The sequence below is a fragment of the Argopecten irradians genome, chromosome 2 (genome assembly GCF_041381155.1).
Source record: "Argopecten irradians isolate NY chromosome 2, Ai_NY, whole genome shotgun sequence".
In the NCBI taxonomy this organism is placed as follows: Eukaryota; Metazoa; Mollusca; class Bivalvia; order Pectinida; family Pectinidae; genus Argopecten; species Argopecten irradians.
In genome coordinates this window covers 39,690,196-39,715,818 of record NC_091135.1, presented here as the reverse complement: position 1 = coordinate 39,715,818, position 25,623 = coordinate 39,690,196, and the positions used below count along the sequence as shown (strand labels likewise).

The window sequence follows — 25,623 nt, the reverse complement described above, 5'->3', positions numbered from 1 at the left end:
TTAACATAATAAAACATTTTTTTATTGTTTTTAACAATATATGCAAATACGAGGTTTTTAGTCTCACAATATCTCCTATGTTGTGTTGCAACTCTGTCGTTGCGATAGCCACTAGCCATACTGTTAACTACACACAAAACGCCATTTTACTATCAGACTGGTCATCTGCATCAACTCTCTGCCACACTAGCGAACAGTAATAAATAATTTAAAATTAAAAATCTACAGAGAAAACAGTTAATTAAAAGATATATATATAATTTGAGCGACAGTGATTACGTGACTGAAGATGGCTAGTGTCACTGTATAAGCTGATCAATAGTTGTTGTTTTTTTCAATAACAAGAATGCCACTTGTAACTACTCCCTGAGGTGTAACAATATAAAAGGCAGGATGTAGCTACCCGAGACAATGTGGCATCGTTGGGCAGCCACTTTTCTTACATCGCATTAACCCTAGTTAGGGGCAATGAGTTTAGTGTCTTATCGACAGAAGCAGTTATCACACTCTCACTTATTTAACTTGAAGCTTATATGATCTAATGAAATTAAACATACACCAAGATGAATTGTTCGACCTGCAGTGTTTTACTGGGATCCACACTTTCGTTTAAATGAATTATGACACCTCATTTTCACAGACTTATCCATGCTCTGCATTTTGACAAAAAATTTGCATAGATCTATAAATAATTGGAAAATTATAAGGATGATACACCCTGACAATTGTTTACATTGAAAGCTCTACGTGTAAAGCTGACAATCTACAGTAGGCTTTCAAATTGTTCTCACAATATCAATTATATAACCATTAATAAATCTTAATAAACTTTTATGCATTAATATCTGTAACAAGGACCATTCTTTAAGTAATCAATTTTATCTACAGGTACATTGAGTTACCATACCAGTAATTAATATGAACCAACAGATGTTGGAATGAGCTAACAAATTAAGTGGGGCGGATATTAGCTTTGCAGACACATTCACACTATTATTAACAAAAGCAGTTGGATAAAACTCAAAGGTGTATATATAAGATGAAATTCATGGGATCAATATGTTATAAATATTTCATTGTCCGAACTCCCTTTTCAGTAATTTGCACATCAAAGTTCATAACAGGTGCAAAAATTGATAAAAATAATATATAAGAATAAAAAATCAATACTCGGTACAATTTGAAAAATAATCAGTTTGCTGTTGGATTTTTTATCACTATTGATTGATGACAATTATATACAGATGACGACTTGATCTTTAGGTGATGTATGTACATTAGTAACTACTGCCCACACCAACACATAATTTGTTACTCTACGATATATATATACATATTATTGCACACTTAACAGACACACTGTTACTTTATTCATGATTAACAATAAATTATCTGCCATGGGATGTAGTGTATATCAAAAGAAGACAATATAATATCAAATATCTTGCTATTTACAACAACAGAAGAAGCCGATTTGTTCAAGATATTTACACTTGTCAAGCATATATTGAATTACTCATTTATTTTGACTATATCATAGACCTACATAATAAACGTTACCAAAGCTTTCTTTAAAATTTGCTACTACTAATGAAAACGGACATACAACTACAATTAACTAGGCGATGGCATTAAGAAGTTATTAATTATTCTATACTAATCGCTGGATGTTATTTACAGTATATTTATGCACCACGTTGATTTATATACCCGAGAATAACAAAACTGACCAAAATTTACTGAATGTTGTTTCTCAAGGCCAGCACCAATAGAAGGGGTCTACTATTTCCAATGAGATGAGATCTTTTAGTTTTCTGAGTGAAATAGAAAAATAACATTACATACTTGTTTTAAAATAATGGCAATGCTTTTGAGATAATTGTGGAAATAAAAACAGTTATTTGCACAATATCTAACTTTATAAACTACATGCACATATATACAGACTATAATTAACTGAATATTAACTGAAAACAACGACTTTAAGCTGCAATATTTCAGCTCACTCAAATTCTCAAATGCTTGTGTGGATACTGTGTGGAGATCTATCATAGGTATACAATTTTCTATTGTATAATATACCTATCACTGAGAACATTCAGATCTAGTATATCATGAAAGGAATTAATTCATACATATACATTGTAAACATATATTGCTTTGTCAATAATTATGTTTTTGCAACATTTGAAATTAAATTAAGAAATAATTATTGATTGAATAAATCTGCATGATCTTAAACTAGAACAATTTGATGTTATCTTCAAAAAATGTTCCCATTGATAAAATATTCAGATCATTTGTAATTATAAATTTATCTCATTCTTTACTGCATTCCTTTTCTCTCATTTAACAACTCTTGTTCACTGAAATAACAACTAAATGGATTTATAATTAACAAATAAACAGGTATAACAACTGACATTTTACAGATATACAAACATTAAATTCAGCAAGATCGTTCCATTTGTATAATAAGTCTGGGTGTTTTAAAACTACTGAACTGTATATATAGATATATCATAAACAACCAGTTAGAGCTAGGGGCTACAATGGATGGGTCAAAACTCGTACCTAGTTTAACAGAAATGTTAGTGCTTGGCCTGGTAGGACATGACACAGGTCTTTGGACAGTTGATGCGCTGGTGGTTATTATTTTTACGTTTAGTAGCAGAGTTTACTCTAGTGGTTTGGTTGTTGCGGTCAAGGGTAGCTCGTGTTAGGCGGCGAGTCTCCTTGTAGTGCTTTGACCTTTGGGAGGACTTGAAGGAATCAGTCTGAGTGATGATCCCAGCCCTTGCTGCCACAGCCTGTGGTTTTCGTGGGGACTGCTGTACAACGATACCACGGGCATTTCTTGGACGGAGACCACGTTTTTGAATTGTTCTGGCAATATTGTCTGTGGAAGACTCTGACAAGTCACTTTCCTCACCTGCACTTCCTCCAGAACAATGGCTGTTGTAAACAGACATACTAGGGTGTTCTATGAGGAGATTTTCCATGGGATCCATTCCTACCTGGGAAGAGGTTGCGCCGCCTGCAGTGAAACATGGAGGAGGTGTAAGAATCCAACTTTCATGAAAACCAATTTTAGCGTTCAAACAGTATCTGGAATGTCCCACGGGGCTCAAAGAGCCGGGAGTGGATGGAGTTTGGCTAGCCGGATGAGAATTGGAGGCAGTTTCAGAATCACTGTCACTATTTACAGGATTTGCTATTCGCACAAGTCGGCAACATTTTGTGTGACCATGAATTTCTGCTTTTGGTGATGTTGAAGGTTTGCATGCTGTATCTGCAATGAACAATACTGTACTATACAGTAATGCTCAACCATTTACTTCCTACCCATATTTAATTAGAAGAATTATCAATAAGTATTTAAATATTTTCATAATTTAATTAATTTAACAGAATCATGTTATCGTATGTTTCCTATAACATAGAATTTTAATATTTACTATATTGAAAGGTATATTTATTTTTATCTATTTAACGGTACTCCAGTCACATGCTGCTCATAGTGAAAAACGGCTAAAAATGAAGTCAATCCTTTACTTTATCCTTAGATAACAATGATTTTCCCTCTGTCATTGTTATCAATGGATACAGTCAACAGATCAGACATGCCTCATTCTTAACTCCCTTTCTTATTTTGATCCTATTCAATTTACCTGGGACATCCACAAGAACCCAGTCCTGGTCCTGGTCGGGTGCAGGTTTGGTCTCCAGTTCCACTGGGGTAGTCTCCATCTCTTCGGCACCAGAGCCCCCGAACAGATAGCTAGCAACACTTGTCAGCATCTTGCTACCTATTCAAGTTAAGGTTTCCAATCAGAGATCAAATGGTCACTAAAAGAACAGCTAATATATTATAATTTAGCTTCACATAAAAATTGCACATAGTATGTGGTGTAATATAGAATAACAATACAATAAATCTTTCCAATTCCAATCAGAAATTGAAATTATCTCTTGGGACAGACTATATTATACTGATAGCATGCAGTTTCAACACAAATCACAATTAATCTTTCCAGTTTTAGATTTTATGTCATGATTCAAAAGTAAAAATAGAATTGCAAAAGGTGATGCAATCAGGTCAGATAAAATAAGGACCTATAAATAGATAAAGGTCAGGAAATTTATATCATATTTCATGATCACTTTTTTGCCCATCATCATCAGATGGTGGGCTATTCAAAATCGCCTTTCGTCCGTCCTTCTGTCCGTCCGTTATATAACAATATTCTTGGATTTTGATAGTTGAAGTTTGAAAATTTTTTGAGGTATCCGGAATCTCTTGTTACACATGCAAACAGTTACTAGGCCTAACATACCAGTATTTTGTGGCAAACAGATAAGATGGGATATAAGCTGAGGTTCACTTTTATTTTTTTGGAGTCGCGCCCAGTTTTTTAATAAGTAGATGATGATGCACAATTCTTAAACCTATATTATAAAATACCTACGTTTTCATTTTAAATTGATATTGTTCATTTGACCGGTAAAATGTAGACGAAATACATCTATAATCAATAAGCATCACTATGGTTAGCGTCCGCGATAATTAGACATTAGTAGACGCGGAGATATGCTAGCGAAGTAACGCCCTTTGTTAGGCCTGGTTCGTCAAATTCAAATCAACAAAGAAAATCGCATTTGATGGAAAATCAAAGCTGTATGATATGCAATTTCATTATTGCCTCGTACATCTATCTCTGTTACATAATAAGCCAGGTTTGAGATAACACAATTAAGGAATCGCATTGAATCAAGTCTCCGTAGCGAGATTTTTTGCAAGGATTGGCGTTGCAAAATGAGAAAATGAAGGTCGATCGCCTACCTCAAACACCAAATCAAAATTCTGCAAAATTATAACAAATTAAAGCATATAACATACCTGACTCTGTACCACAACTATCTTTCTATCAATCACGATCACTTTCTGTGGATACTTCGACAAATTTCAGTGAAAATCTGTTAATTTTCTGCAATGTTGTTCTCGTATCAGCTGTTCTTCTTCTGACAGATGAATGCAACGACGCAGTCGTGTTTACGTTTTGATGGCGCTTTTTGATTGGCTAATACTACAATTATGTATGCCATATATGGTAATCTCATGAATATTGATGAGTTTGTGGTCCCGTATATGGCAACCAATCTGCGTGCGCATTCACTGATCACGTGTGATTGTTGTGGTTGTTTGACAGTTCTTCTGATCCCAGACGTACTGTGCCTAGTTACAGGTGTCAATGCCTGCATGGGATTATTTTGCGTTCTAATATTAATACGGTTTTCTTGTAAATTGAATAAGAACTCAACTTACCATGCAGAAGTTTTTAATCTTAACGGCTGTGTTTAAGATAAAATTATATAGTAAACTAATTTCATGAAGTCAGGGAACGAGGACATTCATTCGACAAATTTCGGCGCACTCCGGTCGATCTATAATTAACTGTAAACACACGAACGCCTCGTGTTCATGCGTGATACTCTCCTGATTCACTTGTGTTAGTCATGTTAGTAGTGAGTTTAAACTGTGATTGAACAAGGACTCATTTGGGTTACAAAAGCATATAACACTCTGAATCCCTTTGATTACATAAATTATATGGAATGTATACATATTGAGCCGTCCTGTAATATTAACGTCTACGTTGGCTTTACAAACATGCAAGTTTTCCCCAAATACAGCGGTTGAGCATTTTTCTCAAAACTAGAAAAGTTTGAGTTTCATGTTCAGTGTTCCAAAAATATTTCATGGTGTATGCCTTTTATAAATTTTTATCTCATATTTGCGTGATATAATTTATAACCGCCATTTGCATGACAAGGTCAAAAAGGACTCTAGCTATAAATATATATATATACATAGAAAGAAAACACAACTATAAAACAGTTTTTCCTTCCTAGCGCTTTCTCGGCTCATGCCGGTCTTCAGGGGTTTGAATTCTTTTATTTGTAAAACATGACGTCATAGTAAAATGACGTCATAGTAAGATTACGTCATGACATGGTACATAAAGATATTTGTGAATGGTTCTGGAAGAAACTAACAAAAACATGAGGACAAAATAAAAACTAATATGAAGTTCCTTTGTCCCGTTCTGAATTTAACACAGGTTTCATAAGTTACGAGACAAAGGAACTTCATATTAGTTTTTATTTTGTCCTCATATATTATATATAAATTAAACAAAGACGCGTCGGCTATTAAATTTAATTACTAGCAGCTAGGCCTGTCCATCATGAAACAATTAGATCATCCTCAACATGAAATAGAAAAAGGGGTTCGGATTTGATGTAAAGATTAAGAGTAACGCCCAAGGCGTATAAATGTCAATGTATATAATATAACGAATTTTTAAATAATTGCAATTGATTCCGGGCAGGAAAAAAATCTTGTGAAAAATTAAAATAGCGATATAAACATAATTTACTTAAAATCTTTGGGTACATTTCATTTTTACCATACTGTATTTTTTTTCCATTATACAATGACTTGCATTGTATGTCGCCAATATACAATGCAGCTAGCGTTATATCTTTTTGTGACATCATATTCATGCGTCACTGCTTTAGTAAGTATACTACACGAGTTAAGAAAATGCAAATGATGGCTACGTCTGATTTGTCGTTTTCTTTAAAAAAAAAAAATGAAAGTATAAAAAAATGTGTTTATGCTTTAAGAATAACTTGACTTTTTACGGTGTCATTATGATATATTTACATTCTTAGTGTTTCGTCACTATATGAATCAACCAACTGACGAAAACAAAACATTTGCTTATGAAACCACTATGCATACACTATGAATACAACGATTCTCACCAGTGATTTCAAACATCATGCCAGTTTCACATAAATGAAAAAAATAGTCCCCCACAATATTTTAATTGTTTCTTGATACATAATCAACTAAGGTGTAGATAGTTTGTGCTGTTCATAGCCGCTATGAAAATGTATTCATTCCCTGTAAAAGCATATGTTTCTGGTAGAGGCAGAAACATATATCTGGTTAAAAGTGAAAAATCGTTTTTTCTTCATTACAAACTAAACCTGATAAAGGCATTTTTTATACAGTATAAAAATATGGTCAAACGACCATTTATTTGTAGCTGGTGCTGTAAGATTTTATCATATGAACGAATTAACGCCCGAAAGGTGGAATTGAACCACTCCGACGCTAATCGGCTACAGGTTTGAAGCCTGCACTCCAGACCACTGAAGCTCATCCGGGCACTTTGATATAGTCTCAACGGCAAATATATACGGGTCGTTATCATATCGACTCGCGCCTTTGGTGGTAGACAATTTACATATAAAACAATTAAAATGCATTTTTTTTTACGTAGGTCTTTCGTAAAGTGAATATAATCAAGTCCATCAATTGAAAATTTGAGCTTGGTATTCTGAAAATAGCATATTTGATTATTTGTTTTTTTAATGAACGTGAAACACCTCATTATATAAGCAGTCACAGTCGGTAGGGTAGTGTTTAGATCAGCTGGAGTTGTCTCTCTTGAAACATTAGCTGTTGACATTGATCAAGTATGACCTCGTCCAAGTAAAATGAGAAGTATGTCTAACTCTCTCGCAGTTACTAACATTTGAGATCTGTTAAACCCTATCAGACTTTCCATTGCAATTGGACGAGTTTTAAAATTGTCTTGGGTTGTCCTTGGTATATATATATATATTCATGTACTGTCAGTACATGTTTCTGACTACAACGGAATATGCTGTATTTCAAGAAATTATAGTTATGCCATCTAAATACGACATAGTGTCTAACTACTAATAATGCTACAATATAGTATAGGATGGGAAATATCATTTAATCAATATATCTGATCTTCGTTAAATTCAATTCAATTCAATGCATTACAGAATTCACTTTTTCCATAATTAAGATAGGCCTATTATTTAGGCCTAAATGTGAAATCAAAGCCCCGATATCAGGTAGTATAATGTGTTCTAATCCAAACATTTAAACATAGAGATATATTTTCCCCTCGTTCCTGATTATGGTCTATATTTTACATAAGCTTACATGCAGATCAAGCTAACCATACATTTTTATATTAAACTATATAACTTAGTATGGCAAATAAGTAATCACAGGGACTAGATAAAACAATTTTATTTGTAAGTCCTGTATACTCACCCATGGTTTATAAATAAATCCGTTATAATATATATTTATCTGTAATCAATATCGATGTATGCATGGATCCACATTATTTGAATAGGCATATTGCTGGTAAAATACACACTTTTCCTTGCTAGATATCTAATTATTTATGGAAAACTATACACGACGAAAGATAATTTTACGTGTTGTCTGTGGTTGTGCGTTCAACGTTGAACATAAAGTTTTCTCTAGCTCTTTTGATATTGACATTCAGTGTGACGTCATTAATACTGTCACGGAATGACGTAGGCACATATCATCGACCTTATCAAAGCCTCATCATATGTGTATAAAACTCGTTAGTTTTCATTCCTTTCGCTCGTTTGTAACAGCTTATATTTAACCATATATTATCAAATATTTCGAAAATTTTAACGTCATAAGTCGACGTCATTTATAATAATGACGTTCCTCGTTATCATTAGAAAAAATCTAATTTTACCACATGTGTAGACAAAAACGCCGTTTTTAGTATTTTTGACGTCATTTTAACGCAGTAATTATGTTGTGACGTCATAATACGTTAATTATTGAGAACGAGGCTGTCACGTGACCTCTGTGATGTCATGAAAATGATATGAGACATGGAATTATGGGAAATATTATAGAGCATTTTGATTGGCTGGAGCGTATCATTATGTCTGACGACTGCCTACGTCAAAAGCAAATTCAGTCTGTCACGTGACCCAGTAGGCGCCATCTTGGATTTGGTCGATACCATTGTACAGGCGGATATGGCCGATATGAGCCAACACACAAACATTAGGAAACTTGCTCGGCTTTAACCGGTAAGATTCAGTTTTGATGTCGATCGAAATGTTTCGAAATTTGAATTATTTGATATTTGTTTCCATAAAAGCAATACTGTTTTTATTTCTTAGTAATTACACTGATAAAGGGGCAATAGATGAGAGGAAGTGCGCGAATTATGGCGGTAAAACATAATGCATGGTTTATAAAAAATGCGAAATTAAAGTGACCTATTTTCCTTTTAATGTTTCGAAGACAAATATTGGCGATAACTATAACTGGTGTTTGAAATATGAATCAAATAATATTCAAATGTGTTCTGATGTGAAATGTGCACTGGTTACCAGCCACTATGGAAACTTCCTGTTGTGTCGACTTCGTTATACCGAGGTCTGTACGACCTATTTACTGCAAGTTTTGTTGAATAATGAATGGGAAGATGTCTGGATTCCAACTTTAAATGAAATGGATGATGTCTCCCTATTTATCTATTGTTATGCGTCCTGGATATACGTGTATCCCCTGCTTGTTTACATCAACAGCAACACGTGAAATATCTATTCACTTCATTATAATTTACTCATTGTCTCCCTTTGTCCGCGATGTAACGCGATACAGTGCTTACTGCTCTCGACTTCATTCGAATATTATCCAAGTTGTATCAGTGAATCACTTCTACTATTGTATTTTATATTTGCTTGATTGTAACATTGAGGAAGAAATAAATATGGTCAGCTTTAAATAAAAAAATAGTAAACATAATTTGCAGACCATAGGCTTCAGCAAACTAGATACAGTATAATTTGCAGGCATTTCTCGGTTTTCTTTTGTTGAAATACTTCAATTTCATTATTCTGCATGAACCATTCAGAGTGATCTACTGATATCCAAAGGTAAATGTTCATTGATTTCTTCATTAATTAGTATATAGGCTAGATATAAATCAACTACCGTTGTATACTGACCGGTCACCGACCCATTCTCGCGAAGTCGCCTATCAGAAGATTACTTTATTTACAAAAAATCACTGTAACTAGTGTTGGGTTGTAAAATCATAATTAATGATCTGTCTGGGACAACATACTTATTATCAATTTTGTAATTGGATAACATTTATAGAAAACTTTCCTATATTTATGTATTTAACCTTTATTTCTCATAAGAATTTTAGAAAGATGTCCTTTGCTAACAGGACAAAAAAGTATTTTTTTTAATTCAAATTATTGTTTATCTAACATGTCTATGACATTTTGAAAAACAGATTTGCACCAATATAATAAAGGTTCAGAGCAATTTGAAATAAGCACAAGTTATCTGCCTTTTTAAATAATCGATTATTGACTCATAATCGATAGTCTTAGGAAAATCATAATTGATCGATCATCGATTAAAATCGAGAATCAAACCAACACTACATGTAACCATGCAAATACACATACAACAGCGAAAATTTGTGGTCTGCTAGTATAGTTTGTAGTCTCATACCAATACTAGACAAATTTGTTAATGGTCTTATGCAGTTGTTATGTAAACTTATGTTTGCACTATTTAGTGCAAAGTGACATTAGAAATTACGTAAATTATTAAATCAATATTTTTTAATAAGGTCCTGAGCCGATCAACATCAGAACTCTGTCCCTATATAAAGTGTGGGAAATTAGCAATCAACACATAGATTAGTATTCAAACTGCCATATTTGACCCAATAAATGCCTAGGGCACTTGAAAAATTGAAGAAATGGAGAAATTTGGTTTAATGTTTTACAAACACATCACGCATAATAAGATATTGATAAATTTCAGAAAGAAACCTACACAGTTTTCAGAGATTCTCTCTGCATTTAAGCCTAAGTAAGTGAAATTGAGGCCTCAAAATGTGGGAGGGGCACTTATTGGGTCGAATTTAGTATGTTTTTGAAAACAAAACTTAAAGGGACAATTCAGTCTAAGAGAACATTACAATTTGTATATATATCAGATAAAACAAGTTCTAATGGAAATTACATAAGTCAGTTTTACTGTGATATGCCTGAAACGCCTATGGTGGTGACACATGTGTGAAATATTCAAACTTGCTCGCTGTCCGCCATTACACACTGTGGTCGAACTTCTTGTATGCCGAACCCTGTCCCTTGCTCGTAAAGTAATGCAACTTTTGGCTAGAACTGCTCAAATCGCTCTGACAGTAGTGTGTTTACCTTATTAGGTGAATTGTCTTGCCTAAAAATCATTTTATCACCTTCTCAGTGCTTATGTAGTTCATTTGCTTAACGTGCGTGACTTTGGCTCGGGTATGGGTACAGAGTTAATATTGTACCTGCTTTATCGTATTGATCAACGATTTGATATTTCAACGATATTAATTAAAATACTTAACAATGTTGTGGAATTTGTCAATGTTTTACGTTATATGTTTCATAAGAAATGTAGAACAATACATTTATGCTATAGTTTGCTTATTGGTTATGTAAAAGAATTTGCCTGAGTGAAATGTCTCTTTAAATTTTATATATGCAATGCAATATGTATGGAAAGGTCTGTAAAATGTATACAATGCTGATAAAGAATAAGAAATAATAATGAAAACAATCAGAAATCACTTGTTAATCATATAACTCGGCTCTTATAATTATTACTTTACCTGGTAATAAATAAATGCTCACTCAAATAGATACAGGTAGGTATCAAAATGCGAATTCTTGTATTTGTATGTTCAGTCATGAAAACATCAATGGCTGTGGTTGTTACTATCATGTAAATCAGAAAAAGATCTTTTCATCCATATGCAGCTTTCCTTGGAAAATGAAACACATAAATGTGTCAGGTTTCCTTCGCTTATTTCTGCTGTTTAACAATTAAGGACAGAGATCTGATGTTTATCATGTCACAGCCTAGATATAAAAAGATATGATGACAGAATGATCTTGGAGTATGTGTCATCATTCACATGATGACACAACTTAGTGGTACTCCTGTTCTTTTCTTGTTTTCTATTATCATAAATTGACCAAATAATTTGGCAATATCAATATGTCAATGACCAGGTCAGACCTTGAAATAATCACTGCCTCATTTTCGTGGGCCATCCATATAATTTACCTCAGAATGCATGGCCAAGGAATGACCTGTTGCAATTATGGTATGATATATATATATAGCTGATAAGGGGGCAATTTTCTTGATCTAATAATTATATTATCTTTGTTTTAATTACAGGCTCTCTGATGACTACCAGTCTGGTGTGGTGTTGACAATGTCTGCTGAAGTCGGCACAATGGAGAGTTTTGCAGTCAATGGAAAAGTTGAGGATGGACCAGATCATGTTGTAGCTGAGGATCCAGATGATGTGATTTCATCAATCAAGAAAGCCAAAGAATCCATGTCCCAGAATGGCACTGACAATAACACAGCCAGTGAACCAGAGAATGGAGAGACTAACAGCTCCATTGAGAATGCTGTAAAAGAAAATGGTATTGTAGCTGACACAACCTCCTACAATGAAGAGAATGATAAACACCCAGAAAGTATTGAACAAGAAAAAACTGCTGATTCTACTGCAGAAGACCCAATTGTCAATGAGAATGCAATGGAGGTTGACAAGAGTAAATCACATGAAAACATCAACCATGTTGAGTCATCTATGGAAACAGATAGCACTGATAATAAAGATGAGGAGTGCAAGAATACAGAAAAGACTTCTGATGCAGAGGTAGATAAAGAGATACAAGATGAAGAAGTCCAAATGAACACAAATGAAGAGAAATCTTGTGAAAAACTAAAAAGTCAGGAAGAAGAAAGTAAAAGTGATGAAGGAAATGATGGAAGCAACATGGAACAAGAAAAATGTAATGAGAATGAACAATCTGTCTTGGAGCAAAATGGTGATCAGGTGAAAAAACATGAATCAACTAACTCAAAAATGACAGACAACACTATCCAAAGTAGTGATGGTAATGTATCTGAAAAGAAGGAACTTGAAATTTCAAATAAGACAGTTTGTGATAGCGAAAAAGATAAAGATTCAGAAAAGAACAATGAAACAGATGTCAAACAGAAAGATAGTACCTGTCAAGAGTCAAAATTTCAAGATACTACAAATGAAGAGGGTACTAAAAAGACCAAGAGTTCTAAAGAGGATATGCAAATAACCAAGACGGATGCCAAGTCAGTAGACACGCTGACTGATGAAGACGGTTCTGAATTTATCATTACTATAAATGAGGATGACAGTGGTAGTGAGAAAGAAGATGACAATGTCACATATAAAAAGACTGAGCAACCTGTAGCACAACCTACAAAGCAAATGACCACAAATACAGTACAAAATATAAAACCGAAATCTGATGTTACAAACAACTCGTCCTTACCCAATAAAAAGCCTGTTCAGCAGCAGTATATATTACCAAACACCCTGCCAAGTCAAGTGGTCCAGAATATTCCCAAAGCGTCTAAAGGTGGACCAGTGCAATACTTCCCCATACATCAGCTCCAAACCTCCACAGGTACGTCTCAGTACATGCAATCTGTAATGGTTGGAGGAAAGTCCGTCCTTGTCCCAGTATCATCCTCAGCTATTGTTGGAAATACAACACAATATCTGATTGACCCAAAGAACTCCATCAAGTCTAAGGCACAGTTACAAGCAGCCGCCCTGACCTCTAAAAGTAAAGCATACCCTCCTACTGCTCCAGTGAAGCAGGGATCAGGTCAAAAACAGGAGACGTACAGTGTTCAAAAAGGTATTGAGACAATAGAAAGAGATGCAGATCTACCGTTGGCCAGCTGGGAAATGATTGATCTAGTCAAGTGGGAGATTGCAAGTCACAAGCCCGACAACACTTTCTGGATGGGATTGTGTAATGTCAACAAGAAAGCAGAGTTAAGCGCGCCGTCAAAGTTTCTATTTGATCTGGGAAGTGACATTGTGAAGGAATCTGCTTACAAGCAAATTACTCAGGTACAGACCAAGAAAAAAGAAGCTGGAAAGTTAAATGATGTAGAAAAGGAAAATCTGGAGAAGATGAAAAAAGTTGTGAAGGAACTTGAAGATAAACTCTCTCACATGGCAATGAAACATCAAAAGTGTAGTTGTGGTTTTCAAACCGAATCTGAAAATGTTATGATGTTTCACAAAGAGCATCCTCATATGAATCCCCCATTGAGCCCCCATGGTTTGATGAATTGTGCTCATTGTGACTTTGAAACTAATGATGGGACTAAGTATTCTTTTCACATGGAGGCAGAACACAACATGGTTGGAAGAGTGTACAGCAAACCAGCATTTTGGCAATGCGGCCTGTGCTACTACGAACATAATAGTAAAAACAAGTTGACAAATCATAAGTGGAAATGTATGAAACATTTCAAACCTAATCAGAATCAGGCTCCACACCACACAGACATTAATTACTGTTTGAAGAACATCTATTACAAATACCAAATTAAAAAGCCTCCACCACCCAAGCCTGCTCCTAAACCAATTCCACATAGTCATAACACCAGAAATATCAAGACAGCTGCAACGTTACAACCTCGCCAAGCTCAAGGACCTCTACTAGCCAGCCAGCTGCAGCAGCAAAACTTCCCTCGACAGCCAATACGTGCTGTTACACAGATTCCAGGAGTTGTGTACAGCAATCAGGCAGTGACACTAACAAATCGCCAGAACAAAAATCCACCTCGAACTCCAAACCAGCCTGTGAGGAACCCTATGCAAGTTGTGGTACGACCACCTGCCTCCTACAAAGGAAATACAACAGTAAATCAGCTGCTTTTACAGGCAAAAGGTGCTAATCAAAAGCAACAGCCAGTCAAGAAAGCCCAACCTCAACCAGTCAAACCTGTCAAACCAGCGGGAGGGCCAACTTTTGAAGTTTGCGAAATATGTGGGGGTTATGTGAAGGACAGAATGTCTTTGAGAATTCATTTTTTCTATGCACACAAAATTGATATACCCCAACATGTTTTTAATCGCGACATGGCTCCCCTCCTTTGTGAAGTGTGTAAAGCGAGGTTTTGGACCACCCAAGGATTGTCAAAACACAGACTAGCCACTCAACATGGAGCTGGGACACCAAAACAATCATCGGTGACCACCACAGGAGATAATGTCTGCTGGATCTGTCATCAACGCCAGGGAAATCTATACACTCATCTCCTTCAATTTCATCGACTCAGCACTGGAGAATGTATGATGCTGAAACGCTGCATGTTTTGTGGAAGCCAGTCCAACAACAGGAAGGACCTTGAAATCCACATGGCTGCTGCTCATGGAGTGCTAATCAAGGGGGCAAACAATGCACCAAGCACTGCAGCAAGACCTGCCCCTGCCAAGCAACCTGCTGCTCCAAAAACGGTTGTGGTGGGTCCAAAAACCAGTGTCACTACTACAAGTGGTAAAGGATCTGGACTAGTGAGGAACAACTTTTGTGTTTTCTGCTGTAAGCAGTTTCCAGACAATACACAACTTACACTGCACTGCTTGGGCACACATGCCACTTGTAGTAGTTGTGGTATGGTAGTTGCTAAGAACAGTGATCTCAAGACCCATGTTTGTCGGTCTGGTTCAGTGAGGAACTGTCCATTATGTGGAGTGAAAAATCTTAAACCCAATGCGTACACAAGACATATTTCAACATTTCACTTGAAGAAATGTTTTGTTCGTGTAAAACGACTGTCGCAAAGACAGATCAGGGAAGCAACCCGAAGGAAGCCACCAGTATTACCTGTGGCTGGAACAGTAGTTATAGATCTGCGTCCTCCTGAGGATAGGAAAAGGGCAGGAGAGGAGGAAGACGAGGATGTCTATGTACCAGATGTGAAACGAATGAAGCCAAATGAGGATGTGGTTGACAAAGTTTTTTTGGGTCAAAAAGAGCAGCAACAGCATGATAAGGTCGAGGAAATGGTGGAATCATCCACAGAAGAAAACCATAAACAGTCCAAAGATGAGAGTACAAAGTATGAACCTATGGAAGAAAGTAGTGAACAGTCCAACAAGGAGGTAAAAGAGAAGGAATCAAAAAAAGGAATCACAGAACAGCCTATGGAGGAAACTACGGAGGACCCAAAGGACAGTGAGAAAGCTAGTGAACAATCTCAAGATAATGTTATTGATGCAAATAAAGAAACAACCGAATCTAAAGACATTGTCCAGACCAAAGACGATGATGACAAGGCCGACAAAGTTTCTCAATAACAGTATATATATAGTAACAATTCAAATTTTGGTATTTTTATTGACATAAAAGACAACAATGCTATAATAGTGACTGTGGTCCCCTCCACAACAAACATTTGCAACAGGTATTGTAGTACATATTATTTTGAAAAGAAAAGGTATTGAAAAGATTCCTCGTAAACACCTGTTAATGATTTCACTTCTTTACCATAGTTAGTTCTCTGTTGAATACCATTACTCGAATAGATTTTTTTTTTTCATAGAATTTCGCCTGGAGTTTACGGAAACATTTTGTAAAAGTGAAGTCAGAAGTTGAAAACATCAATGAAGTTACTTATGAAAATGTGATATCTGTGCATGTACACTTACTTTTGAACATGGTTATAGATTACTGGCAAACATATCATGCTTGTAATAAAAAATACAACAAGTATACTATGCCAAAATTCTGAATATCATAATATAACATAAAATAGTGCACACATGTACAATTGACACGCAATAATCTAGACTCATAATCCGGACAGAATTATCAGGGAACAGATTTAACTGTCCAAGTAGACAATGTCTGGCAGTCCTGAAAATTTGCAATTCAAACAGGGCCAGTGAAAGAAAGTAACAATACAGAAAGATCATTTTGTCAACAAATTTTCACTTTCTAAATGGTTAGGCTACTTAAAGCTATTATATGATATACCACCTGAAGACAGCCTAATATTTTGTGCCATCAGTTATCTTCCTTGCTTTCCTCAAAAGTCTCGTTAACTGAAAATTAGTATTTGTATTAATTGGATTGGAAAAAACAATCCTTTTGGATGGTGTAAATTAGTATTAATCATTTAAATACAGTAAATTATTTATGAGGTGTTTCCTCAGTTAAAATGAGAAGTATAAGCATCCTTCATTTCACTTTAACCAGTGAACTATTGACCTGTTTTTATCTGATGAGTGCTAAGCTATTTATGAAGCTGAGCCATTTATTGCTCTTTTATGTAGAAATACCATATTTATGTCTAGAAATATTCATTCTCTAAATTCTAAAGTTGATATTTGTTGCAGTATTAATCATTATCCTGAATTTACAGAACTCTGAGTAAGGTCAATATAGGCTTCTCAGCAAAGTTATAATACATAAAAAAAATGTTTATTTATGAAAAAACAACTATACACATGATTAACATTGTGATCTTTTATAAATTTGGTCTTGCCATGGATAAATTGGTTTGGTTACAGAGAAAGCTGTTAAAAAGTACATGTATTTCAAACCAAATCTATCAGAAATTGCTAGAGATGACATTTTTTGTTTTATAAGCAAACTTTGAATCTTAACTGAAGGTTGTTTTCAATTTTTATAAGCTTCTCTGTCTTGATATCTGAATATTTCTCCCTTGATCAAGTTAGCTAAAACTTCAAATTTATTTCCCGATTGCCTTGCTAGTTCGAATTCAGTAGTACTGATGATGAGGTTGTTCATAGTGGGGCATGTGCTGGACCATTTGATTATCCTAGACGGTAAAACTAGTGTCTTTGTTATACAAGACTACAAACTATGCGAAGGAAAATGTACTTTTTCAAATATTGTCATATGCTACAAAGTGTCGGATAATAGGCAGTACCAGGTACAACTTCATTAGGGTTATATGAAAGGTTGAACTTTTCATTAATTTGAGTTTTAAATTTGAATATCTTTAGTCCCATGTTTCCTTGGGATGTAAGGAATACCTGGTATAAAGTTGCAGTTATGTTCTCTTCAAATGTGAAATAACAAAATCATGGAAATGTGCATGCTCATTACCTTAGTATGTACGTATACAAGATATAGTATTTTCACTAATTTTCTTTTTATTAAAAATGTGTGTGTGTATGTACAAGTGATTATTGCTTTAAGTTGTTTTATGTAAAATATAATTATATATATAAAACATACCTATACTAGATCATATATAATTTTTCTTCATATGATTGTTTGAAAAACAAATCTATAGATAGATATATCTCCATTGCCTTATTCGTGTCTCTACCAAGACAAACTTTATTTATAATAATTATGTGTTGTTTCTGATGGAAGAATGTATCGTCATTTGTATCAGTTAGCGAGTATCAACCTTTTCTTGTATCTTTTACACATAATCGGCTTTGTATAGGTTTGTGTTAGTAAGCATCTGTGGAAAAAACTTACATTGTACTGTAATGCTGCTACTGTAACCACTGATATTGGTACGTAGTTGTCATTTTCACTTTCAGGTATTCAAATTTGTTAATTGCATGACAGTCTTTTGTATGAATGGGCATTTCATTTTCAAATCCTGTTAGCATATGACTTTAAGTCTATGGCAACTTCATCAGTCATTATTCTGTATTCTGAAAGTGTATGTATCCAGTTGAGTGCTCAGTTTGTGTGTAGACTAATTATGATTGCTGGGACCTATATATATACAAAGAACTATTCAGATAGTGATTTCATCATACATGTATTTCTATTTAGGTCAAAATTCTGTTTCTATACCAACAAAATACAAATTAATCTTGTTGCATCAGAAAATTTTGAAATTTACACAAAGTTTGTGAAAGTTATTTATTTTCATTTTTTTGACAAAGTAGGTGTATACTATATGTTGATAGAAAAACTTTGACTTATTTTAGGTACTCTTGGGAATTTTTTTTAAAAATTTGTTGATGTATATTGAATATAAAGATATATTTTATGCGCATCATTGAAAGAGAAAGGTTTGCTATGGCTTGAAATATCTTGTCTAGAAAGTGATATATGTATGTGTAGCTTTTTGTACCCTTGTACGTTGTTTGTGGTATGTCCGTACTCTGTACGTATTATAAACGTACATGACCGTGGACCGGTCACTTTTAGTGTGTGGTTCCTAGAGATGGTGAAATCTTCTGTAGTGCTCACATGAGTGAATCAGTGTTAAATATTGTTTCAGTTTTAAGAAATTTGTTTTATGTAATAATCAATGTTGAATATTGTTTCCAGAGAATTTTTTCTGGTAATTTTAGGAATTCAATTTTGACTAATGTTTCAATTCTCAAAAGAATTTAATAGATTAGGTAAAACAATGAGAAATATATAAAGTTACCATAGAAACTTCTCTGGTAATATTCTAAAACATGTCAATTCATTATTTGAAGATAATAAAAAGCTGATGCGTAAATATTCGTCAAATCACCAACAAATGTTATGTGTTCATTCTTCTGGTCAAGGAGATCAGAAGAATACATTTCATGGTGCTTCATCTGTCTGTCTACTAGCCAATGAGACAACACTGCAACAGGTTAGAAAAGTTGACTGAGAAGACTAACCAATTTGATATTTAATCCAGTTAAAATATATACCTAGGTATATGTACTGTATAGTTGTAAAATTTTTGTGGGAGCTTTGAAAATGTCATTCACTTGATAAAGTGTGATATTTAAAACCATGATTTTTGAAAAAAAATTGTGCAGGGTATATGTATTTAATTTTGTGAAGGGAGGGATGCTTATTGGGTCAAATGCGGTACATGAAAAGTATTCTGCAAACTAGTCTGTCCCCTAGTTTTAACACTAGTCATAGAGTTCTGTATGGATTGTAACCAAATTTGGCCACAAACATCCTTGGGGGAAGGGGAACAGAACTTGTATAAGTTTTGGCTCTGGCCCCCCCAGGGGCAGGACGGGTGGGGCCCAATAGGGGAAATAGAGGTAAATCCTATAAATCGCTACTTGTCCTAGAGTTTTGCTTGGATTGTGACCAAATTTGGCCACAAACATCCTTGGGGGAAGGGGAACAGAACTTGTATAAATTTTGGCTCTGACCCCCCGGGGGCAGGAGGGGCGGGGCCCAATAGGGGAAATAGAGGTAAATCCTTTAAATCGCTACTAGTCATAGAGTTCTGCATGGATTGGAACCAAATTTGGCCACAAACATCCTTGGGGGAAGGGGAACAGAACTTGTATAAATTTTGGCTCTGGCCCCCCAGGGGCAGGAGGGGCGGGGCCCAATAGGGGAAATAGAGGTAAATCCTTTAAATCGCTACTAGTCATAGAGTTCTGAATGAAATGTAACCAAATTTGGCCACAAACATCCTTGGGGGAAGGGGAACAGAACTTGTATAAATTTTGGCTCTGACCCCCCGGGGGCAGGAGGGGCGGGGCCCAATAGGGGAAATAGAGGTAAATCCTTTAAATCGCTACTAGTCATAGAGTTCTGCATGGATTGGAACCTAATTTGGCCACAAACATCCTCTGGGGAAGGGGAACAGAACTTGTATAAATTTTGGCTCTGACCCCCCGGGGGGCAGGAGGGGCGGGGCCCAATAGGGGAAATAGAGGTAAATCCTTTAAATCGCTACTTGTCCTAGAGTTTAACATGGATTGTAACCAAAATCAGCCACAAACATCCTTGGGGGAAGGGGAACAGAACTTGTATAAATTTTGGCTCTGGTCCCCCAGGGGCAGGAGGGGCGGGGCCCAATAGGGGAAATAGAAGGTAAATTCTTTAAATCGCTACTAGTCATAGAGTTCTGTATGGATTGTAACCAAATTTGGCCACAAACATCCTTGGGGGAAGGGGAACAGAACTTGTATAAGTTTTGGCTCTGGCCCCCCCAGGGGCAGGACGGGTGGGGCCCAATAGGGGAAATAGAGGTAAATCCTTTAAATCGCTACTAGTCATAGAGTTCTGCATGGATTGGAACCAAATTTGGCCACAAACATCCTTGGGGGAAGGGGAACAGAACTTGTATAAATTTTGGCTCTGGCCCCCAGGGGCAGGAGGGGCGGGGCCCAATAGGGGAAATAGAGGTAAATCCTTTAAATCGCTACTAGTCATAGAGATCTGAATGGAATGTAACCAAATTTGGCCACAAACATCCTTGGGGGAAGGGGAACAGAACTTGTATAAATTTTGGCTCTGACCCCCCGGGGGCAGGAGGGGCGGGGCCCAATAGGGGAAATAGAGGTAAATCCTTTAAATCGCTACTAGTCATAGAGTTCTGCATGGATTGTAACCTAATTTGGCCACAAACATCCTCTGGGGAAGGGGAACAGAACTTGTATAAATTTTGGCTCTGACCCCCCGGGGGCAGGAGGGGCGGGGCCCAATAGGGGAAATAGAGGTAAATCCTTTAAATCGCTACTTGTCCTAGAGTTTAACATGGATTGTAACCAAAATCAGCCACAAACATCCTTGGGGGAAGGGGAACAGAACTTGTATAAATTTTGGCTCTGGTCCCCCAGGGGCAGGAGGGGCGGGGCCCAATAGGGGAAATAGAGGTAAATCCTTTAAATCGCTACTAGTCATAGAGTTCTGAATGAAATGTAACCAAATTTGGCCACAAACATCCTTGGGGGAAGGGGAACAGAACTTGTATAAGTTTTGGCTCTGGCCCCCCAGGGGCAGGACGGGTGGGGCCCAATAGGGGAAATAGAGGTAAATTTCTTTATAAATCGCTACTAGTCATAGAGTTTCTGCATGGATTGTAACCAAATTTGGCCACAAACATCCTTGGGGGGCAAGGGGAACAGAACTTGTATAAGTTTTGGCTCTGGCCCCCCAGGGGCAGGAGGGGTGGGGCCAATAGGGGAAATAGAGGTAAATCCTTTAAATGCTACTAGTCATAGAGTTCTGCTGGAAATGTAACCAAATTTGGCCACAAACATCCTTGGGGGAAGGGGAACAGAACTTGTATAAGTTTTGGCTCTGGCCCCCCAGGGGCAGGAGGGTGGGGGGCCCAATAGGGGAAATAGAGGTAAATCCTTTAAATCGCTACTAGTCATAGAGTTCTGAATGAAATTGTAACCAAATTTGGCCACAAACATCCTTGGGGGAAGGGGAACAGAACTTGTATAAATTTTGGCTCTGACCCCCCGGGGGCAGGAGGGGCGGGGCCCAATAGGGGAAATAGAGGTAAATCCTTTAAATCGCTACTAGTCATAGAGTTCTGAATTGAGTTATGTATGGAACCAAAATTTTTGGCCACAAACATCCTTGGGGGAAGGGGAAACAGAACTTGTATAAATTTTGGCTCTGACCCCCCGGGGCAGGAGGGGCAGGGGCGCTGGGGCCAACCCAATAGGGGAAATAGAGGTAAATCCTTTAAATCGCTACTAGTCATAGAGTTCTGCAAGCCCCCAGGGCAGGACGGGTGGGGCCCAATAGGGGAAATAGAGGTAAATCCTATAAATCGCTACTTGTCCTAGAGTTCTGCTTGGATTGTAACCAAATTTGGCCACAAACATCCTTGGGGGAAGGGGAACAGAACTTGTATTAATTTTGGGCTCTGGCCCCCAGGGGCAGGAGGGCGGGGCCCAAATAGGGGAAATAGAGGTAAATCCTTTAAATCGCTACTAGTCATAGAGTTCTGATTGAAATGTAACCAAATTTGGCCACAAACATCCTTGGGGAAGGGGAACAGAACTTGTATAAATTTTGGCTCTGACCCCCCAGGGGGCAGGGAGGGGGCGGGGGCCCAATAGGGGAAATAGAGGTAAATCCTTTAAATCGCTACTAGTCATAGAGTTCTGCATGGATTGGAACCTCGCAAATTTGGCCACAAACATCCTTGGGGGAAGGGGAACAGAACTTGTATAACGATTTTGGCTTCTGTGCCCCCTCAGGGGGCAGGAGGGGCGTGGGCCCAATAGGGAAATTGCTACTAGTCATAGAGTTTCTGAATGAAATGTAACCAAATTTGGCCTCACAAACATCCTTGGGGGAAGGGGAACAGAACTTGTTTAAAATTTATGTGGCTCTGGCCCCCCACGGGGGCCAGGAGAGGGCCGGGCCCAATAGGGGAAATAGAGGTAAATCCTTTAAATCGCTACTTGTCCTAGAGTTCTAACATGGATTGTAACCAAATTTGGCCACAAAACATCCTTGGGGGAAGGGGAACAGAACTTGTAATAAATTTTGGCTCATGCCCCACCGGGGGCAGGAGGGGTTTCGGGGCCCGCCCCCCAATAGAAGGGGAAATAGAGGTAAAATCCTTTAAATCGCTACTAGTCATAGAGTTCTGGTAAATTGTAACCAAATTTGGCCACAAAACCATCCTTGGGGGAAGGGGAACAGAACTTGTATATTAAGTTTTGGCTCTGAAGCCCCCACGGGGGCAGGCAGGGGCGGGGGCCCAATAGGGGAAATAGAAGGTAATCCTATAAATCGCTACTTGTCATAGAGTTCTGTGCATGGATTGTGGGACCAAATTTGGCCACAAACATCCTCTGGGGGAAGGGGGAACAGAAAAATCTTGTATAAATTTTGGCTCTGGCCCCCCAGGGGCAGGAGGGGCCCCCCAGGTGGGGGGCCCAATAGGGGAAATAGAGGTAAATCCTTTAAAATCGCTACTAGTCATAGAGTTTCTGTATGGGATTGTTAACCAAATTTGGCCACACAAACATCTTGGGGGAAGGGGAACAGAACTTGTATAAATTTTGGCTCTGACCCCCGGGGGCAGGAGGGGCGGGGGCCAGTGTTGTGCCCCCAATAGGGGAAATAGAGGTAAATCCTTTAAAAATCGCTACTAGTCATAGAGTTCTGCATGGATTGTAACCTAATTTGGCCACAAATGCATCCTCTGGGGAAGGGAAACAGAACTTGTATAAATTTTTGGCTCTGACCCCCCGGGGTGGGCAGGATGAGGGGCGTGAGGGGCCCAATAGGGGAAATAGAGGTAAATCCTTTAAATCGCTACTTGTCCGTAGAGTTTAACTATGGATTGTAACCAAAATATCAGCCACAAACATCCTTTTGGGGAAGGGGAAGGGGAACAGAACTTGTATAAATTTTGGCTTCTGGGTCCCGGGGGGCTCTGTCCCCTAGTTTTAACAGATGATCTGGAGGTTGTGAATGATCAATATGAAAGGATGTCCCAGAGAGCACGACAGTCATTTTATACTTGCCTTTTGGCAGCCACCTCTGTATCTGGAAAGACTATTTTTCTTAGTCCCTTACCAGGTTAGCGGCTTTATAGACAGGGTTAACAAGTTGTGTAAACATATTTCGCAGATAAATTCTTTGTTCAGTGGCAAACATGAAAACCTCCAGGGTATGTGCACAATTTTGAAATAGAGGAGAAAAGCATCCCTACTTTGCCTAAATGAAATGACAATTATTATTTAGTTAATTCTTTTGCTTTAATTTCTTTAATGTTGTTTGAACAGTCAATCGGTTAAAGACATGCCAGGTTAAGGATGTGGAGCAAAGTCCAGAGAAAAAAACCACTGGCCTATGGTCAGTACCTGGCAACTGCCCCACATGGATTCATACTTCTGACCTGGAGGGGGAGGGATTGTGGTATAATGTCAAAAGATCCTAACAAACGAGGTACGTCTTTATAAACAAAGGAAGTTTGACCTAATATCATCATGTTTAGGCCGTTTTAGTGACTTTCCCAAAAGTCTAGGATACCGATATTTGGTCTTTAGCTTGCTGGGATGAAGGGCTACCAAGTTTTTCAAATGAATAACATTGATTATTATTCAAGGTCACAGGGGTCAAATAGGCTAACAAATTCTTGTGAATAACTAAGAGACCTTATCTTGGGCCTGTAGAATGCTGAAATGAAGGGCTACCAAGTTTGTTCAAATAAATGACCTTGACTGCCATTCAAGGTCACAGGGGTAAAATAGTCTACAATATAATTACTTACTTTTGTATTGTAATGATGATCGGATGATCGTTAAGACCCATTTGGCCTCTTGTTGTTTGTAAATATTCATCTAAAACTTCATAAATTTCTCAAAGCTATTTGAAGAGAAGCACTGTGTCTCTTGTAGTTCTTGTTTGAACTATGGAACATGATATCAGACCATTTCATCCCAGGCAGCTGCAGTCAAACCAGATGAAATGACATTAGTCTCCATCTTGGGCCATGTAAGGCCAAACAAAAAAATATGTCTGTTTAGGGTTACCCGACCGACCCTAATTTTTTTCCACTTTTCTACGAAAGAAAAAATCTCAAACTCCGGTTCTGGCCATTCTTTTAGAGTGAAAGACACTAAACAAAAACAAAACATGTCAACCTACTGGCCCTATTTTTTTTGCCAATGTAACCCTAAACAGACAAATTTTCTTTTGGTCTAAGGAGATGATATTTTACCAAACAGTCATTGTGTTGTATGTTACCAATGGCGGAAGGGCATCACTCTTATTTCTTAGAGAGTTGAAATTTGTTTGAGATAGCACTGGAGGATTATATTTCATATGAAGGTATCCCATGATGTCTATGAAAGTTGCAATTTAGTAATGATCAGATAACAATATGGCCAACAGGACCATATTGTATTTTGACCAGTTTCTTATAGCTATTTCCTTAGAAGATTCTCCTCTGACATAAGATATGTTATGGCAATAATAAGAAAACGGCAAGCTGAGATTTTGACAACTGAAGTGTATGTTTGTGTTACCACTAATTCTCAGAAAGCAAATCAAAGTCCTATATTTGGTTTGTTGCCCCAAAGACTACAAAATTTTCAATTTTGTTATTTAATGAATAAATCGTTGATC

The 25,623-nt window shown here is 37.0% G+C and overlaps 2 protein-coding genes and 1 non-coding gene across 3 annotated transcripts; 1 reads left to right on the top strand and 2 right to left on the bottom strand.

Moving 5' to 3' along the window:
• LOC138315449 (tumor protein p53-inducible nuclear protein 1-like) lies at nucleotides 1–5,056 on the bottom strand. The gene is made up of 3 exons (XM_069256489.1): nucleotides 4,901–5,056; nucleotides 3,672–3,809; nucleotides 1–3,292 (listed from the first exon to the last, which is right to left on the bottom strand). Exons 2-3 carry the CDS (start codon nucleotides 3,799–3,801, stop codon nucleotides 2,592–2,594), a joined length of 831 nt encoding a protein of 276 aa, XP_069112590.1. The 5' UTR covers nucleotides 3,802–3,809; nucleotides 4,901–5,056; the 3' UTR covers nucleotides 1–2,591.
• A 2,098-nt stretch (nucleotides 5,057–7,154) lies between these two features.
• On the bottom strand, nucleotides 7,155–7,241 carry Trnastop-uca (transfer RNA opal suppressor (anticodon UCA)). Its single transcript has one exon. It is a non-coding gene; the product is annotated as a tRNA-Sec (tRNA).
• A 1,609-nt stretch (nucleotides 7,242–8,850) lies between these two features.
• LOC138315446 (MOG interacting and ectopic P-granules protein 1-like) lies at nucleotides 8,851–19,313 on the top strand. The gene is made up of 2 exons (XM_069256485.1): nucleotides 8,851–8,982; nucleotides 12,161–19,313. The coding sequence occupies exon 2, from the start codon at nucleotides 12,198–12,200 to the stop codon at nucleotides 16,140–16,142; it is 3,945 nt and encodes a 1,314-aa protein (XP_069112586.1). The 5' UTR covers nucleotides 8,851–8,982; nucleotides 12,161–12,197; the 3' UTR covers nucleotides 16,143–19,313.
• Nucleotides 19,314–25,623: the final 6,310 nt, after the last annotated feature.